This window comes from Manduca sexta, chromosome 2 (genome assembly GCF_014839805.1).
Source record: "Manduca sexta isolate Smith_Timp_Sample1 chromosome 2, JHU_Msex_v1.0, whole genome shotgun sequence".
In the NCBI taxonomy this organism is placed as follows: Eukaryota; Metazoa; Arthropoda; class Insecta; order Lepidoptera; family Sphingidae; genus Manduca; species Manduca sexta.
Window position 1 is genome coordinate 934,962 of NC_051116.1, and position 21,824 is coordinate 956,785.

The 21,824-nt window shown below is 36.2% G+C and overlaps 1 protein-coding gene across 2 annotated transcripts in view; it reads right to left on the minus strand.

Moving 5' to 3' along the window:
• Window positions 1-21,824, minus strand: part of LOC115452573 (ribosomal protein S6 kinase alpha-5) — a 142,954-nt gene that overhangs the window by 45,747 nt on the left and 75,383 nt on the right. For both annotated transcript variants that reach the window (XM_037438010.1, XM_037438011.1), the window contains exons 5-6: window positions 13,728-13,843; window positions 11,964-12,152 (exon numbers count right to left, since the gene is read on the minus strand). In XM_037438010.1, coding sequence (XP_037293907.1) covers window positions 11,964-12,152; window positions 13,728-13,843 — 305 coding nt within the window. The remainder of the gene's footprint in view (window positions 1-11,963; window positions 12,153-13,727; window positions 13,844-21,824) is intronic.

Here is a 21,824-nt window from a genome sequence, read left to right on the forward strand (position 1 = left end):
ACTAGAAGTCACACTTAGTTTTATAGTACCAAATTAGATTTCTAGAAGAATCCTCAATATCCCAAGGACTAGACATAAACATCATAAAGGAATGAATAAAAATTAACAGAACACCTGATGAAATGCTAAATAGAATAACTTAACATTTAATTCTAACAGAGTTTAAAATGGTGGGCGATGAGAGCAAAATACAAAAAAGTAATACCAGTTAACGAATTGTGAAAGATGAAATACAGTTTGGCAACGTTCGTGTGACAGAAAAAAATGGTGGCCGACGATTATGGGGCTGTGAGTAATGTGGGACATAGTGGACTCGTGAGTCATGCAGCTATGGCATACGATTTGGAAATATATTAACACCGAGTTAACCACAATGATTCAGTTCAAACATTGTTTAATTGTAAAATATAGATATTGTAACCGACTTTTCGGACGACCAACGCCTCAATAGCCCTATGAAAGCTATAAAGGCTACGAAACGTTCGGAGAAGTATATAATATAGAAAAACCACGATCAAATCCGGAAAACAGTTAAACGTTCGTATTGATGCAAATTATCGCAGCCCGCATCTAAACATTGTGATCAATGTTATTATCGGACTATTATGAGACTTGACCGCTTCGATTAAGGGGGATAATCTGATGCCAAGACGTTTTATGATTCAATGTTAGTAGGTAGGTTATAGGGTAGTGTGGATATTGTTAATGAACTGTTGTATTGTTTACCATCAGGCAGACTTGCTCGTCATTTAAGTGCGCAAAATATTTTAGGTAACAAAGATTTATTTTATTCCATCATGTTGTTAGTGGCTTAGTTCATGTCATCACTGCATGGAATTTTATCAGATTTTTTTGTACATATAAAGGACATTGGATACATAAATGTAGAAAAAAAAGTAGTATCAAAATAAAGTACAATTTATAATTAATAACATATGTTTTTGTTACGTCTTTAGCAACTTTAATAACCAAATAAAATTATCTTTGCCAAAAAGATGCACATAATCTTGACAATATGTATTTAAATAAATAAGAATAAGATATTTTATTTCTTTATAAAATTCAAAAACGCTTTACTTCTCTCGTTCATTTGCTATTCATCACAAAAAACTATCACTATGAATGTTAATGTAGCTGCAATTGACATTAAAAACCTTTTCTTGCTTCTATTTTTGCACCATTACATGCTGCTGCTTCCCGCCAAAAATTTTACATCCAATCTTTTTTTGTATATGTAAATCCTAGAGGACTCAAATCATGCTAAACAAAGTATTATTACCCATAATACCTGTAATAGAGCCTAGTTGGGAGGGGAACGGACTTTCACGACGATTGTAAGCCGGTTCAAAAAAAAGGGGCACGCATCTCTAACTTTTCAAAATGCATGTGTATTCTTTTCGAATTATAGCTTGCTATAACGGTAAAAGAACATATCGTGCGGAAACCAGCTTACCTGAGAAGATTTCTATAAGAATTTTAAGAGTGCAATCTGCCAAACCGCACTACGCCATCGTGGTGGACTAAGGCCTAATCCATGTAGTAGTAGAGGCCTGTGCTCAACAGTGGGACAGTATATAATACAGAACTGATATTACACTATTATAAAGAATCATACCAACAGCAATAATAGGGAAGCTTTTACTTCACAGTGGCATGATCGTAACTTATGTTGCATGCATGTATTATATATGCGGAGATTGCGGATTCTGGGCATCTGTCGCATACTTGAGATAGATTGTGTGCATCGTACGTATGAAGACAAGCTTGTCATGTCTCATAACATGACCATCAGCCTAGCCATGAAGAATTAGTTGTACTTAGGGCATGCAATTATCGAAATATTCCGATAATCGATAAAAAATATCGTTTATTTTCCGATAAAAACCGATAAATATCGGGTTTTAAAATAAAATTCAAAACTTCTTTCTTTTTAAGCTTTACTATAGCCAAACGTGTAATTGATGTTATATACTGCTCAAAGCAATCGGACAGTACTTTAAAGTAGAATTAAACTTTTTTCTTTAGGTTTTAATTATAACTGATCACTAACCAATGTAGAAAAATTAAAAAAACAAAAGGAGGATGAGGTTTTTATTATTAACCGATAAATTATCGATTATCGGATTGCATGCCCTAGTTGTACTTATTTCCAATAGACGCGTCGTCGATTCCCGATGTGATTGCAAATTTAACGGCGAATCGTAAATTATGTTTGAATTATGTGTTTACGTTTAATATTTAGAGTATATCGCATTGATGTACCGCCAATATTTATAATTAAATCAAGGATTGCACGAGTTGTGAGTATATTAAATATAGCTTTTGCCCGGGACGTAGTTAGTGTAAAATCCGGGTAAATATTTGCCCGGGATAAAAATAGCCTATAGCATACACGAGTAATGTAGCTTACTATTAGTGAATTTATTTATTTATAATTTTCAAAATCGGTTTAGTAGTTCCAGAGATTTAGCCTTGTAAAACTATCAACTTTTCCTCTTTATAATATTTGTATAGATCATTGATACACAAAGTGGTCCAGGTCGACCCCCAGAGGTACACGGGAAACTTGACGGGGGTTTACATTGGCGTGAACACAAAAATGGGGGTCCACGAAAATGTAAAGATGTTACTAAGTCACTGAATGCATATTACATAAATACTCTAGACTTTTGTAATAAAAGCAAGAATTGGTGAGAAAAGATCTAATCACGTATGTTTTTTACATTGACGTACATACTATTATAGGTATAAAACGAATTAATATAAATACAACTGAAAATAGTAGTCGTAAATATCTCAAACTACGTCATACCAAAAACCCTGTTATTTAAGTAGTGCAAGTAGCATTCATCGGGGTTTTAGATGTCCATAGACATTAAAAACTACATTCCCCCAAGCTTTACTCGTTTGATTGTTTCGTAATTCGAAGCAACCTTAAATAATAATAATAATATCAGCCCTGTATGATATACTGTCCCATTGCTGGGCACGGGTCTCCTCTACTTACTGACTGGGATTAGTCCTTAGTCCGCCACGCTGGCCTAATATTGGTAAATGAAATAGACTAAATAAATGAGGTAGACCTCATGCACACTCAGAATTGCTATAGGGAAGTCAGGTATGCAGGTTTGCTTCACAGTTAATGCAAGTGATGATTCACAAAGAATACACACAAAATTTTAGAAGTCAGAGGTGTGTGCCCTTGGGATTCGAACCTGCAGACAATCGCTTCTGCAGTCTGTTCCACACCCAACTAGGCTATCGCGAACCAAGTTTAAACGTAAATAAATCCAAAATTTTGTCACCACACAATAACCACTATCAAAAAAGCTATGACTAATACTCCACAAGAATTTAACACCAAATCAAACCTAACCTAACGGGTTGCCAATCAGTTCATTCTTCTACACGGCTTGTTACATCGCATTATTCGCCACAATGGAAAGTTTTCAAGTCACGGTCCATTATCTACGAATTCTTTTCCCATCAAAACTAACAGTATAAGAGAACCAATTATCTCCTTTAAATACTGGTCAATGTAAATACTAAAAAAATGAGATTTGGCCGAAAAAAAAGAGATTTGGACAAAAAAAATGAGATTTAGTTGAAAAAAATGTGATTTGGTTGAAAAAAAATGAGATTTGGATGAAAAAAAGAAAGATTAAGATAAAAAAAAAAGAGACTTGGATGACAAAAAAAATATATCTGGGTGAAAAAAAAATTGATTGCATGAAGAAAATTGAGATTTGGATTGATTTGAAACGTTCCGTGGGAAATGCTTAGTTAATCATTAACGTATAAATTAATATTACTGAAACGGAATTTTCATCACATAAAATAACCATCAAGCAACCAACCAACACCAGTGCACATGTTCTTTTATCAAAAAAAACTTGCCCGATCATTGAAAAATTTAATACTAGACCTCCAGTACTAAACCTATTTCCTCCACAATCCACTGAAACGAGAACTCAAATAATCAAGTTGATACGAGTATTGCATCAATTGCTAAACACTTGTTACTTCGCATCGTTATGCCATTGAAGATCCAGAGACGTCGTGTATTGCATTTTCCATCGGTCCTTATTATATTGTGCCTTCTAAGGCGCCCTACAAATCCAATATCAAAGGCTTTATTGATCAACGCTGCGTATATACACAGCCTCAGTTTTATTTATATTCTTCATTTTTCAAACAGGCCAGCATAATTGTGTCGACCGGTGAAGGATAATCATCGCTCAATAATCGATTTGAACGCCACTCCACTTATTATCAACTGAGGTGGAATTCTTTTTCCGAGCTTGTATTAAAAAATACAAAAGGAAAATCACATTCTAATTTTAAACATTATCTAACGTAACGGTTTTTTTTCTTTTTTTCGACGTGTATCCTTGTCAATGCCAATTAACCTTTTTTGTCGTGATCATCCTAAACGGAGGTCAATAGTCAAGCAGTTTATTCGAAATCTTATAACAAGTACACTACTTTGATGGTAGGAAGTAAAAAGTACATTTAGTTCCCAACTGGATGGTCATCTTCGCTTTAACTCTAACTACTTGGAGTGTGACTCTAACGTGTGTACATTGTATCTTATTGGTTGCCATTGACCAGAATAGAGTTCCCAGCAGACTTAGTGCAATTACTTTCCAGGTTCAAACATAAATTATACACCTATACCGTCATCCTTTACACATCGGAAATGATAATTCTAGACCACTGACATTCCAGTCTACACCGACCTACTACCATCCGGGATATATCCTACCAAAAACCCATAAAAACACGATTAAAATGTAAAAAATCCACGACAAATTCGTGAGTGCCCGGCGCGGAGCCAACGATCGCCGTGACCCACATACGGCCGAGCGGCCATTTTGAATATTCAGTGCGCGCGCGCCGTTTTTGGTGGCGCATTTCACGTCGCGGGGGGCTTATCTCCTTTGTAAAAGGTTTTTTTTTTACTTCTGTTTTTAATTGTTTATAATTTGGGACGTAGTGGGTTATAACTTGAAGGGAGATAACCGCTGATTATGTGATGTAACAATATTTTTTGCGGAAACTGTTCCAGGTGTATTATGTAAAATAAATTTACCTATCAATACCACACTAATTAGGACATTTGTTTTGCATATTTATATATAACATCACCTCCAATTTACCATCGAAATAAGATCTCTTCTTGCTCTTCTGAACACTTTACAGCTGACCATGACCCAATTTCTGTACCTTGCGATTTCTTGGCCTGTTTTGGCTTCCTATCTACTTTCCTTTTAACATACCATTGACACCTACAAAATCAAGACACTCCTATTGCTAAACTTTACCATTATCCTCTACTATCCTAGCCCAGCTACTCCTTAAAATCTATATAAAGAACTAGCTTCCACATTTGTACTATGATCTCAACTCTCGGCTGATCTTCGTGTTTGGCCTATCATCCTTTGTTCTATTCCAACCCATCACCAGAATCCGAGGCTGCAAGACCATTACATCTTTCCAAGTACATCATTACAATACCAAATGGCGTTAGATTCTCAGTGCTAGGTGATTGCACAACGACAGTATAATAATTCATTTGTTATTACTACATACGTTATCAGATCTTGTGGGAGTAGTATATTGTTGTTACATAGTTAACCTTAGTACAATTTATTTTGATTGAAATTCTTGATGCGTGCTTGTATTCTTAAGCTTTTCCTCTTGTGAGTTCGTCTAGTGCATCCGCCATTTCAGATTAAGGTATTATGAGGTAATAAATAGGCTCTTGAAAACACAATTAGTCAAATAAAAATTCCAAATATGTCGCCTATTATAGATTAAATCAGTTCTCTTTCAAAGCTCGAATTCTTTACAGAAAAATTTGGTCCTTCGAACCAAGCACAGAGACCGTTAAAAACAATCACAGCATTAAAAACTACACTTTCGCATCGAGAAACAATAATAGTGTAATAACGCCACATGCGCGTGACATTCCCTTCGGCCCGTGCGACTGATAAGTGCAGCCGTCTCGCTCGCACAACCCGACACTTCCGTCGCGCTGTTTCGCTCTAATTTAATACGCTGCGCCGAAGGTGACACTATGCAATAAAATTGTCAGTACACTGGGAAATGCATGCGATATATTTTGATTAGAAGATTCGTGGGAAGAGATGTTACAAATACCACTCACTGTTCATTATAATAGACATTATATTGTCATAATTTTATTCGGCTCTTTTAAAGAAATGCCATATTAAATCAACATGGCATCAGCTTCAGATTGTACGGTGAGCAACATTGTTGGAAACTAAAACAAATGCATCCACTTCCCGAATCTTTTCTGAATGTAATGCACCCATGATTTTTGAAACCCTTGACATTGCAATATTAATGCACAGAATTATGGTGAAGTATTCTATATTATTTACTAGATATTACAATTGAATGCGTCTGCCTATATAGATAACTAATCATTGTCAATGTCACAATCAATGTCGTTATCAAACTATCGCGGTAATGATTACACTATTAACGCGTCAATTAACGCCATTAGACGTTAGTGCTAGGGTTGCCAACACTTCTTCGAGGAAATATAGTAGTTTTCAAAAAAGCTACAAAAAATATAGGAATTTTATTTTTTTTTCAAAAATAAATTTATTCCTATAAAGTACGCATACACGCTGACCCGTTACTCAAAAGTTAAAGTAAAGGAGCGTTCAATATTTATAAAATGAAGAATTTGTTTGTTAGCTTTTGAAAATATAGTATTACTGCGTACTATACATTTCTTCCATAGTATATAAGTACGCAGAGCCAAAATATAATACGGTTGACAACCCTAGTTGGTGCATCAACGGGGGCGCGAACTAATCTCATTAATAAATTATGATAACGAATAACCTCTAGTGATAAGGCGCGAATCAAATCTCGTGTTCGCGCGACTGACATTGGAAGCGAGGACGCCATCTGCGGTCGCTTCCTTGTTGGTTTTTTTTTATTTTTCTTTATGGCTTTGAACGTTGTGCATATTGTCTATGGAAATACTAGTGCGTTTAGTTATTCAGCCAATGAGAGGAAATAATGGATGATACGTATTCTTTAAAAGAACGGCACTGGTTAGATTTACCAAGTAGGAGAGAGAGCTTGGATATATTTATATGTAACCTGTCAGAATTCACTGAAATGGCTCATAGATGTATTGAAATCAATTGTTAAGATTAAATCTGTATAACATCGCATTAGTATTAACTATTATGATGTTATAATATAAGTATAAATAAATAAAAAATGTGGTAAATTCATGGATCAAATTAAGTTATCATCACCTATAAAGATTTTGAACACCAGAATGTACATTTATTCATATCTCTGCAATGATAATGTATTTGAGTTGTCATGCGAAAGGTTTTAAATTCTATTTATTTAAAATAAACTTAAATGTCAGTATTTGAAATTCGCCATCAATTTCTTCACACATAAAATCTGGGCCAAATATATTTCTGCCTACTCTTTGGGGACAAAGGCGTGATGTTAAACATCACGTTTTACATGTACAAAGATCTACCGTCCAAGGCTGAGACATGTACAAAGCCAGTTTAAGTACAGTAAAGTAAACTGCAATCAGTACTGAATTACAATATCAATGGTTATTTGCAAAATATTGTGTCATTTTTGTTATCTTTATTGATTGATGATTATTTATAGACGCTGATCTTTGACGCTATTATGATAAATGCTTGACACAATGTTGGATCGAATGGAGTAGGATGAGGATCGATAAAAGAATATTTGGAAATAATGGTCTGATTCTCAAGCCAGACTTGTTTAACATGCAATGTGTTGAGTCGACCCCAGAATGGAGTAGGATGAGGGTCGATAAAAGAATATTTGGAAATAGTGGTCTGATTCTGAGGCGACTTGTGCAACGTGCAAAGTGTTGGGTCGACCCCAAACTTGAGGGGAATAAGAGTCGATGTAAAGGAATATTTCGAAATAGTTCCGCTCTTTTGTTTTAATAGCAAACATAACTTTATTTCTGAGTGCTATAGGCTGATTTTATCTTAGCAAAAGGCATTCAAAGCGCGCGGAACTCCTACAAAAAGATTGTATTACTTGATTCAGTTATTCCTTCCTTAAGTGAATACAAAAGGACGTATTTAAATGCATCACGATGACTTGTATGTTTGTACAAAACTTAAACTAAATTAGTTTCTTTATTATAAGTCTACATACATATCATTTACAGTAAAATATTTGCAATGTCTTTATTCTCTTTGCTGCAGACAGTTTGTTAAATTAGTCTTATCGCGAAATCTCTAACTTGTTACATATTTATACGCCGCGCCGCGCCGTTTAGACGATTTTAAATAGTGCAGATCTTTCTTTTAAAACATCACTTCTTTTTCCCTGTATTTTTTTGCTTTTATAAAAGGGATTATACAAGCTAATAAGCGCAGAAAATTAAAGATTATATTAATTTACGTTAATTGTACCCTATATTAAATATAAAAACGACAATTAATTTTACTATCAAATAAATTTATATTAAAAAACATTTCATCAACTTCAAACCAAGACATAAGCATAACTATGGAACAAATTTTATAAAAAATATTTGAACCCAAAACCCGGATATATCGCAATACAACCGAATCTACACAACACCGCAACAGTGATAGTGTCCGAATTAGCACAACATTGTAACATGCATGTAGGTCATGGTCCGAGGTGCGTGCGAGCGAGACGGAACGACACACACCTGCCGTTAGACAGAGACGGACGTAGATTACTCACCTGGTGCCGATAGGCGAGATTCGGTAGTATGAATTTGTTATATTATGCTTTAAGTACGTGTCATCTTTGCAAAACTGAATCGTTTGTGACCTAAACCTCATCTTGGATAATATTATCTTATTTCTTATAAAATAGTTTTAAAACACACGAATTAAGAATAAATTCCGTTTTTGGAAGTCGGTTAAATGAAAGATTTCTTGTAGTATTCTTAGAATCAATCTAATCTATACATATTATGAAACAAAGTCCCATTTTTTGTCTGTCTGTATGTTATAGATTATTTGAAAATCTACTAAACGGATTTTTATGAAATTTCGTATGGAGATAGTTTAAGATCCTAGGAAGATAATAGCCTTCTTTCTATCCCGGAAAACTCCTTCGCGCGGGCGAAACCGTGATCAAAAGCTAGCATCCAATAATTATATTTAATAAAGTAATAAGTGGCACTAACAAGCCAAGCTGTCTAAACATTATACTTAGTGTAATGACTTCGTTCGAACAGTGTGAGAACTTCAAACCACCCTCGAGCGGTTATAGTACAACCGGAAGAGACAGCTTAGCGAGCTCACCCCTTTCCGGTTTAAAATTGTACCCGTTCCCTGACACCTTCGTTTATTAATGACGAGACGAGTAAACTCGCCTCTGTTATACGACATGGTGGAAACCAGTAGGAACACTAAACTTTGAATTCTATATCATTCTGATATAGATGTCTCATAATGCTCAGTTATTATACTGGATATAATGTGTTTCAAACCGGAACAGCACTGCGCAATGTTGCTTGGCGACAGATAGACAGTTCGGTGGTATTTTTTTTATACTATCAAAGCGACCCCACTGCACCTGATGGTAAGTGGAGTGGGGTTCAATAGAATGTTGACTGACGAGAGATGATTACCCATCGACAGTCGACACAATTATGCCGGCCTGTTGGAACCGGACATGCACAGGCTAATCCCGAAAGGCAACCTACTTAGTAGGCCTGACGCAGATTAACATCCATATAAACAAATAATGTGAGGACGCACAGTGGGCCCGAAAGCATAGAGTTGACAATGTCATACTTTTCTTTGGCTTGGATTGGATGGTTTATCCAACAGCCAACTGAAGTAAAGTTGTATTTCAATATTAGCCAATCACAGGCATGCGCCTACGCACTGTGAAACAGACCTATCACAACACTGCTCGCACTTAACTAAATAATATTTATGAATACTGCCCTTTAATCTACTTCCTACTTGATCACAAAGAATTCGTTAAGAAACAAAATACATCGTCATTACTATCCTCAACAAATAAATTACAATCTTCACACTTAAAAAGAAAAATATTCCTTTACTGTTACAGAGATAGTAAATAATTGCGGGCAATCAAGCAATTCGCACGAACCGTGCCGGTGCGACGGCCATGACTGTTACAAAACAAGAATAAATTCTAAAACATTTACCGTAGAGTTTAGATTCGTGTAGCGCATAAAATGTGATATCAACAGACGGACAGCAGTGAACAGAGTTGACTTTCTATTGTTGATTCGATTTCATTCACTCGCGAACAGCTGACTTGGGGAGAACTAAGGACGCCATAAATATCCGATTATGGGGTACAACATATTTTATTTATTGTCATTTTTTGTAGTGTATTTCTTGTTAAAATCATTGGAACAAGCAACTTCACGCAGGCTAATATGCGTATGCGCAGAGAAATTTTTCTTTTCTTCTTCATTTTAGTCACGTTTACCACTAAATATTTTGAATATAAACTTTGTTAATTTGTTTCGTTAACGACTGCATTCTTGTAACAATTATGAACTAATGATGTTTTCATTCGACAAGGCACTGATAAAACGGCTAAAATTAATTTCTGGTATTCCCCATGTCGCATAAACAGCGTCTGTGTATTCTATAGTCGTATCGACAGATTTTTAATGCGAATTTTGCACAATATTTATTAACAATGTGTAATAATTAATCATTTAAATGTTCTTATCGCGTTGTATGTTTTTTATTTCGAGAAAAAAAATTCAACGAGCAAAGCTACAAGCAAAACTCACTACATCATAAAATCCGAAGTAATGTATACATCTCCGGATTAAGAAACTAATTAATGAAATAAAAAACACTTCAAGCCCCCCATTCATACAACTACAACATTACTAGATAAACAGAATAATAACACAACAAAGTCGAGATAACGAAACCAACCATTGATCTGAAGATTCAAGTCTAGACAGACAATTTTCATATGTAAAATTGACTGCAAGCCGCCACGTTATCGAGATTTTGAATACGTTACCGCTTTAATGTTGTTTAGTAAACACATGAGGAAGACCGCGATATAAATAGCACTGATAATAGCCGTATCTTTAGGGTCTAGGATCTAGATACGTTATCTTTTGAGTAGCTTTTGTTCATATGCGGGGGATACGTTCTAGAAGATTCCAAATGTGTCATTCATATTGTTTGCCTATAATAAATAATAAATAATAATAGAAGTATTTTTGTTAAGTATACAGGTAATGTTTGGCATTAATGATTTACATGTAATTTGCTAGAACTTAGATTAAGTTATTTAAGTAATTTCTATATGTATATTTAAAAATTGTTCTTTATGGATCGAAATTGGGTGAAACAAAAAACAAATTACCAATTTATTAACAAGTAGCTACAGTACTATAATTTCAACTATTTTCCGCAAAAGTAATGTAAGATAAAATCAAACTCAAATTTTACCCAATCATTCGTACGTCAACCCTACAAACCGATACTGACTCACTCGTGATTCGAACTTCGTACCCGCCATATACGATCGGTACACGTGTATTGCAAAACCTTGTTAATCCGAAGGTTAAACTACCTTTGGACTGAGTCAATGTGTTAGAATATAATCTGGGTTTTGGTTTTTACTTTGAATATTAGATTAATAACTGTAATGCAGATCATACCCCAACTTACAATTTGGGTGGATCAAAACGGACATTAATATGATTTAAAACTGCTCCAATACCATGGTTCCGCGTTTCCAATTCCGCTTGCTTGGCAAATTCCAATTTTGTCAAATACTAAATAAAGTACATTTCCGATTGTCCCCTGTTTAAAGTCCATAACAACCGACCAAAGCAAGTACTCATAGACAGTTGGTCATTTGAAATATTCAACCTTCGTTCCTCACAATAACTAAATCAAAGTACTTACGATATCATGCCCCTGGCTGCCACTCCTGACCACCTCAGGCGCCATGTACTCGATGGTGCCGCAGAAGCTGTAAGCTCTGCTCTCACCGCCGCAGAACTCCTTGGAGAGGCCAAAGTCCGTCAGCACGATGTGACCTTCCGCATCGAGGAGTATGTTCTCCAGTTTTATGTCGCGGTATATGATGCCGAGCTGTTGGGAAAGTTCGGGATATAGTCGCGTTAGGAAATGAGAAATAATGGATACTGATTTCTTATGTTTACGCGAATGTTAGACATTGGAATTAAACTACTTTTCGGATTCTATCGCGGTTTTTTTATATTTTAGTTTTCTCTCGACGTTTCGAAGATTTTGCAACATTCATGGTCACGGGGGTGATAATATGGATATAATGGAGATAAAAATTACTTGAAAGCAAAAAAAAATGTTGCATAAAGTGGATTCGAGAAGATTCATTATGACAAAATAATATGTTCTGGCAGTGACATTGGGTCTAATTCTATTCTGTTCAATATTAGCCCGAAGTCTACACTGTGCCCAGTAAATAGCAATAACCTCGCCCTTATTACACAGAACCTTAGAGAGCTGACGAAATGGGTGTGATAGCACCATTGCCCACCCTTAAAATGGGACACGGCATGACGTCATTTTGGGGAAATAAAAAGTCAACAATTTTAAGAGTTGTTTGCAAAAATGTTGCGCCAACCTCATAATGGAACAGCATTAAAAGCTATTGAAGAAGATTATTATGATACGTAGTCTCACTACCTTGGAAACTGTTTAGAGACCATATACCACGGTCTGGACTTTGAATAAATTAATTATGACAGTGGACTTTATGATAGCCCAATTAAGTAGATTTTCGAGTGTCAGTGATGAATATAGTGGACTATAAAAATTAAACTATGAGGTCAATTGGGAGAAGTGTCGTCTCTATATTGATCATAGAGATTAAATTTTCATTCTACATACATACATAACATCACGCATTTTATCCCCGAAGGGGTATGCAGAGGCGCAACTAGGGCACCCATTTTTCGCCAAGTATGTTCCGTCCCATGATGTGATAGGGGGCGAGCCTATCGCCATATCGGGCACAAATTCCAGACTCCGGGCTGATACTGAGCAGAAAAACCCAAATACCACTTTGCCCGACCCGGGATTCGAACCCGGGACCTCAGAGCGCTATTGTACCGGACATGCAATACAACTACGCCACCGAGGCAGTCTTTTCATTCTAATTTTCATTCTAAGTTGTTTTTAATGATTTCATACATAATGTGAACAACTTTTTAACAGGTATCAACATAATAAAAATAAATAAAATGTTATTCATCAATAATTGCCAGATATATGTCAGAATGTCTTAGATGTTTCAATTCTCGCATTTTCCAATTAACTAGACCTCAAATTTTTATTAGTATAGTATTACATAGTAAAATGAACAATCTTCCATCTGGAAACGGATTAAACGATGCATTAACTCCTCTGCATACCCCTTCGGGGATAAATGCGTGATGTTATGTATGTATGTATGTATTAACTCCTCTCCGTTTTCAAAACAGAACAAACATTACTTAGACTAATAAAACCTCTATTATTTATTGTTAATATCTTTTTTTTATATCTACGAAGCTGTGTAATTGAATGCTGTATATAATAGTATAAGGACGCCTTTATATCATGTTTGTTATGAATGTAACTTTGTGTAAAATTTTATCTGTTGTTTATATCTGTATCTATATATAAATAAATAAATAAAATTACCTTATGTAACTGCTCGAGCGCCAATATAATTTCAGCTATGTATATCCTCACTTCGTCCTCGTTGAAATGTTCCCTCTGGTAAAGGTGGGTGAAAAGCTCACCACCCGCTACGTAATCTGTTGGCAAACAAACGTACTTATTACATATCCATAGTAATATTATAAAACTGGAGAGTTTGTTTGAACACGCTAATCTCTGAAATTACTGAACCGATTTTGATTTTTTTTTCACTAATAGCAAGCTACATTAGACTGTCCTGAGTGCTATAGGCATTTTATCCCGGAAAACTTTTTCACAGGGGCGGAACCAAAAGCCACATTTCATAGATAACTGCATTACGAACAAGTCTCACTCAATGGTAAACGGCACGACTGCCCAAAGATAATGAGGATAATTAAAACTCTGAATTACCAAGCACGGAATGGCTTTACACTAACCTAAGACATAAGATAATTAATTTTTATCCTGCCTAGTAATTATAATGGCTACAATATCTTGTAAACAAAAAGTGTGCCCGGAATATCTTGTATCTATAAAGAGATATTTTAATGTTTCTTAGAAGTGATCTCATAGTGACTTTGATTGGTACGCAGAGACCAAGTTCTGGATTATCGTAAAGGCTACTCCACAAAATTTCAAAACAATATAGACCTTATTAACAATCAAATGATTTCATACAACATCGATGCATTTAATATCGTGTCAACCACAACAGTATACTTGCACGTAAGGCGAGGATGATAGTAATCCATACCTTCACGTGGTAGCTTCATAAATAATGGGGGTGGAAGTTCAAGAGCGTTATCGAGCGGGCTTGCCTTATGGCGTGGGTCGCGAACGGTGTGACAGAAAACAAAGTCACACATCACGACTTCGTCCTTGAAGGAGTAGGCAGGTGTGAAACTACGTGACCCATTTTTCGCTATGGTATAACAGAGGGCGAAAAATGTCATCTTGCCGGACCAGGAATGCGAACCCAGCATTTCAGGCCGGTGTCCTAACACCAAGCCAGTGAGAGTACACACAATATGCAAGTGTATGTTAACAATTAACACAGACAAGTGGCGATGCGTGAAGTTAGTACACATTTAGTTGACTACCAGTGTTAGCATGGAGTATCGAGTGACGAGAGTGCGCAGTACAAGTTAGGAGCGAAAGGGCTACGTATCATTCAAATGTCTTCATCACATCCCGATGTTGGGTCAAGTGCAACATACGTCGTAGTAAATAGAAGTGTTATTTTTTATAAAACGACGCTTGCGTAACGTCATACCCATTATTTGCATCAATGCAGACTTCTTCAAATTCATCAATGTACAAAAAAAAATATTCTTTGCGACGCATTTACGAAAACTCGGTAGATATTTCCAGTCAGTTGCGATTACTTTCTAAAGCAGACTATTCTTACCGAGAAGAAATCTCGCATACAAGATACCTATTATGATTCTATTGAATAGATCACCCTCTGGCGTGGGGTTAATGCCTACAGAGAAGTAGTACTCTGTGAAAATTAATACAAAAGAATCCGCTATCAAATTCTAGTTCTACACCTCTCTCTCTCTCCAGACGGTCCCTCATTATACAGGATCGTGACGCAATAATCTTCAAGGTTATATATCTCCATCGGCTTCAGTCTTCCGCCTGATAAAGTGCTGCATTAATGGAGACATTCATCGCATTGGTAACCTGGTCCATCTTTTGGGGTTTTGTCCCCGTGGTTCTTCTTTTCCAACTTTCCGACCATGAGCAGCTTTTCCAGGTTGTCTGGTTGGATAGTTCTACACAACCAAGAATAACTAACAACAGCCACATAGACACGGGACACTGGCAAACATGAAATATCATTTGACAGATAAGATAGCAAACACGAGACCTGATGATAAATTTAATCAGAATGCTGTGCGGATAATGATTGTGTGTAATCGTGGCGATATGGGACATGACAATATTATTTTTGTTTTTATTATGATTTGGAAACGTGATAACGCGAAAACTTACAAAGATAAAGATCATATTGCAAATAAGAAACAATATCAAAATATAAAAAACATGTAATACCTCAATGAATTAACTAGTGGTATTCTAGATGTAACTGATTTCTAATTAAAAAGAAACTCACTTTTTGGAAAGTAACTAACAGTAAATATTCTGCCTTCAACGAACTTTAAATACTCCTAAATTACCCCACCTTCCCCTCGACGTAGAAACAAATACCCGGAAGTGATCTGCACATCCCCAGTGTCCCCTCACATCCGCTATCACTCAGCACTTGAGCCGTCTCGAAAAATACACGTGCAACGATACTAACAGTGAATTGCAACAAAAAATTGATAACAAAAGGTTAATCTAAAGTGACTTTACATGATTGAAAGTGCATTGACCGAGAGTAGTCAAAAAACATTACAATTTTATGGTTCCTATGTTCACTATCGTATTTGAAAAAAAATAGCTATTTTTAACCGACTTCAATAAAAGGAGGAGGTTATCAATTCGACGTGATTTTTTTTTTTCAGTATTTAAGTGTTTCGTTACTCATATACTGTTTACTACGAAACTCATTAAAGAAAATATATATATCTAGATTTTTTTTTAAATGGCCTGGGCAAAGTGTCTCCACCGCATCTGATGGTAAGTGGAGTGGGGTCCAATATAATATCGACAGACGACAGATGATTACCCCTCGGCAGTCGACACAATTATGCCGGCCTGTTGGAACCGGATATAAACAGGCTGATCCCGGAACGCGACACACTTACTACCACTATGGCGGGTTTTAACACCTTGAGCACGATCGTCACTATCCAGACGGATACAAAATATATCCTACCACCAGCAAAATGATGTGAAAGTCGCACTTTTTCAAATACGACAGTTTTCTCCGGAGCTATGGAATTGTCACTAAAATTTTAAATGCAAACTGCACCGATCTCGTTTCGCAGATCTGCAGTTATCTTCCACATTATACGTGCCGGATTAAGCTGTACGAAACGTAGGAAGTTTGCCAAAATTTAATTAAAACGACGACTTTGAAACGAGTAATTAACGTGTCATTAGTAACTTGTTAATATTAAAGATAACCGGCGGAGGCCGTTGTCCAACTGGTCAGGGTTGGGAGTATTTTAGTCGATTAAGTAAATCGATTTTAGATGGCCGAAAAATCTTTTACTGGTGTGAAAGTGCCGGATAAAACTGCTATCCGTCAATAACAAGTCATAAGGGCAATGTAGTTGGATTTGAGAGATGAGGTTCGAGGTTCAATTCTTAGGTGGGACGATACATATGTTAAATCTGTCAGAGCTATATATTAATTGTAAATGCTTTTATGTTGGTTGGGAGTAAAATTTATGATGGATATGGCAAGACTTGTTGCCTAGAACATCAAACGGATATTGAAGCTCGACATATTAGTATAGTTACGACACTGCCAGGTCCTTCGAGGATAAAGGCGTGAGGCTTACGTAAAGATTCGCCTAGCGGTGGTACAGAGTGAGAAACCCGCCATAGGGCATTCCAGACCTAGTATAAACAAATTATTGACGCCCCTCGTTCGTAATAGCACTGGTAATATTTGGACTAAACTGAATTCATCAGGTTCTTACCTCTAGCGTATCAAGATGAATAAAGTAAATGGAATTTTAAAACTAAACACCTATGGCGCATTTTCTAACAACCCTGACCAAGGTCAACATCTCAGTCGTTGCGATGAATCAACTTCATTAAGAACGTACGCACAAAGGGTTGCGGATTACGATAATAACACTCGAAATGTACAAATTGGCACAAATTGGGTATGTAAATAAATATGAGGTTTGTTTTTTGGGAAATGCTGACGTCAATGAACACGGGTAGAGGGACGAGTTGTGTGTCAACTAGCAAGTTCTTGCAGCAATATATTGCAAACATCCAGATCCGTCTACATTAGCGGCAGTATCAATGGTTCTTCACAAAAAATTCAGAAGTTAGCTTGGCGGATGTTGACTTTTACGATTGTTCGTTTGTATCTAAACTTTACTTATGAATTAGCCCTGTTACAAGATGATAGTAAACTGAGTATTGAATAAATCTAAAAAAAATAATGAAAGAATATTTTCATGCTTTTGCAATAAAATCCAAAATACCGATTGCAGTGATTGATCTCAATTCTATTCGCCATTAGGACAATTGAACCAGATACTCCGCAATTCACTGCCTAAATCACCAAACCCATATAACAAGAAAAGAAATCTAATTAATATCAATTGCCTAATCAAGCCATCATCACCCAAGATTAGTAACAAAAAGCATACATTGAACGGGTCGTGAATTCGTATCCATTAGTGGCCACAGGTCAAGGATGTCGAACTGGGGCTCTATACTACAGTTTGGCAACATGGGGAGAATGGGGCAATATGGCAATCGGAGATATAAGTAATTTTATAAGGCATATATGCGAACAGGATTAAACGGACCAATAGTTTGAAATGAGGAAGTATTGTTTGGAAATAATGACAGAATAGGGTTGTAAGGCAATCGATGATATTTATGTTTTTTATAGCAAGTAGATCGACTGATATTGAGTGATCTCCTGTGCTCGTAAAACCAGAAGAATTGCGGCTGCAGAATTGGCCTAAACCAAAAAGAAGAAATCAGTAAAGGAATAGGAATTGATATGATTATTTGACGTTACTTTAGAAGTTTGTTATAGATAACATAAATTGATGTAATACAGAACATTCTAAGCAAGTTCATAGAAATACGAATTGCATTGGGAAACCCCAAAGAAACTGGATCCACACACTGATTCTAACTTCAACTACAACATTTTTTGTTTCTTTTTTTATAGGGGCCCGACTAAGTGACCCTATAGACCCTATAAAATGTCGGCTGACGAGAGATCATTACCCCGCGGCAGTCGACACAACTATGCCGGCCTGTTGGAACCGGATATGCACAGGCTGATGCTGTGATTGCGTGCGCTATTCTGTGATAGCTGATATTTATCGGAAGCCGTTCAAAAACATTAATAAAACCATAAAACACCTCTATGTCCCCGTCTCACCCGCATTCTCCACACAATGCAGCACGCACATCATCTTTGATTGAGATTTTGACACGTGATTACATTGAAATCGAAACGTACGTAAAGTGTGTCGCCGCTGTTGCAAAACCAACATGCATAACCTTTACAGTTTACAAGATTATTGTAATTCAATAGATTATTACACTAGTGCATATGATATTGCTAAATGTGATGTTAGATTTAGGTTAAAGTTTTTGAACATAATGATTTCTTATGTTTACGCGAATGTTGGACATTTAAATAAAAATATTTTACAGATTTTGCGATTCAAAGATCCAATATCTATATTTTATATAATTTTTTTTTTGTGTAAAATGTAGGTAGATGTCGTAACTTTGATTTTTCGGACGACCAACATTTCAGTCTCACCATGACCATGAAGGCTGCAGTCTTCGAAACGTCGGGAAAAAATTATAATATAAAAAACCGCTATAAAATCAGTTTTGAACTTCTGTTACAACGCGTACGATTAGATCTTATAGATTTTCCCGCCCTCACACCCACCACTACAACCCCTGTAAGCCAGGATCAGCAGTGACACGCATTTTATGACACCGAGCGGTGAAGCTCGGCGAGTCGCGGGGAAAACTAATATGTCATTATCCCGCAACGAAATTAATCAAATAGAAAGATAGGGAGGAGTTGGAAATATTAATTGTCCACTTTCCTCCATAGGAATGCGAGTGACATAATTATGATCTAAGGAGGCGTTTTAACCTCAACGATTAGATCTGCTTGTGGAAGGATATTTGTATCCGCCTGGACAGCGAGCACCGTACGCCAGATGTAAAACCTGCCATAGCGACTCATGTAAGTGTCCCGCTCCGAGATCAGTCTGTGTACATATTGTTTTAAACAGGTCGGCATAATTGTGTCGACTGGCGAGGGTAATCATCATACGTCAGTCGACACTATCGGAACCCTACTCAATTTACTATCAGGTGCAAGTTTAAATAACAATATTGGTTCGATGCTGCGTTTAAGTCGCTTCAAGAAAAGCTTTGGAGTTAGAATTTTGTCGTTAGTATTACTTCGTCAGGTTCTAGTGCGATGTCTTTCAACCGTAAACATTTTGAAAGCAATTTTATGTTCCGATTTGCATGACATTATAGCGCATTGTGATAATTAACATCCCATACCTCAGAATTTGTTCTGTAATTCGTCCTGGATGCTGTTAATGAGGCCTAGATCTCTTTCACCATGCAACTTGTATTAATACAATATTACTTAACTAGAGAACAGTCTAACGCTATAATTCCTTGCAATAGAGCCAAGGTCCGTTCATCTTGGCTAACCTTGAGCCAGATGCTACCATTTTTTATGATTAAAACTCATTTAATGTTCACCCACGTGTGAAATTATTTTGCACTGTGTCAGCTCGTGTTGTTCAATGGTAAGTGGGTCACTTCATGGTGAGAGGACATCCACAAGGCCAGGGGAATCTTGGACGCATTGAAGACCTACAAAAATGTAATGAAAAAAATTTGGATACGGGTTTAATGGATGTCAGTCGGCAGAAAATACGAGTGCATCAAATTCAGGGGCACAGCTGTAATATTAGGGTTTTTGCAGAGGACGAGCAAGCATGACGCATGATGTTAAGTGATTTCTCCCCATAAATATTCACAATATTAAATTAGTTATGGATAACTAGTAGACGTGAAAGGAAATAAATAGATTGCGAGTGGTAGGGAGGCAACTTTTTTTTTGCTTGAATAACGAGACGAGCTTGCTGTTCGCCTGACGGTAAGCGATATGACCGCCCATAAACAGTAGAAACAACATCCAACACCTTGAATTACAAAGTATTGTTTGGTATTCTACTGCGCTCGCCATCCTGAGACATGCGATGTCAAGTCGTATTATATCCAGTAGTTACACTGGCTACAATACAAACTGATCTCACAATTGCACACAATCTTATCTTTTTCCGTTTTACTGTACGTAATTTCTAATTTGTCCCATTTTAAGTATTATAACCTACTAAATCAACGGCCTCGCGAATTTTGTACGAGTAACGACCTTCGGACGGCGACATAAAATCTATTTTTAACTGGTCGATGGTTTACGCGTGACGGTATGATACCATAACTTTGAAACTGTTAAATAGACAATCGATGAAACTAGTTGCCAGATGGTATGTTTTTGTATCGTAGAGTTTCTATGTCATCTGCGTACGTCTAATGTGTTTTAACCTTTAGCCCTAAAGAGAAAGACAGAGAGACGATTACACGAACAATCGTTCGCTCATTATTTCATCCAATGCTATTACAGTTTATATTATCTATAATCCAATCCTTAATACCTCACACTTTTTCCTTTTTTATAATTAATACAAAATTATAATTATGTTTAATCCAATCAATCATTATAAAATGGACATTTCTTTTCGTCACAAACCCTAGAAACATAGGGTGTTATATTTAATCGTATTTTTTTTTATAATCTAATAAACAAACACATAACGATGAGTTGGAACAATAGATATTTATGTAGCAAGTGTTACGTGCAAGCCGGCCAAGGGCAAGACAATAGAAAATTTCACTTTACCGCCGTTTGCTCGAACACTGCGCGGCAACCGTTGCACGACCTTCCGACCGTTACACAAGGCCACGGCTGTGGGGATTTTTTTTTAAACTCTTTATGTAGTTAATAATAAGCAGAAATAACCAGAGACAGTAGGAACAGCAATGAAGCTTGATAACTGCGTGGAATTGAACTGCGCTCTTTAATCTAATTTCACCATTGCAGATCAATTAGGGAATTAAGTTTATTTAAAAAAGTAGTCATTCGTGCAAATTATAAAAAAATAAATAATCAACGACAAATGAAATATATTGTGTAGTGTCATGGTTTCGTTTGATATAATAATTATAATACTAATCGATAAACTATCTTTACAGTGACTTGTAGATTTCTATTTATTGACACGTTATTGAATACTTATTTCATAGGTAAGACAATATTTTATTAACACTACAAATTATTTTATAAATCGTCTAGTTTTTTATATAGAATTTTATTCACGAATGCAAGAG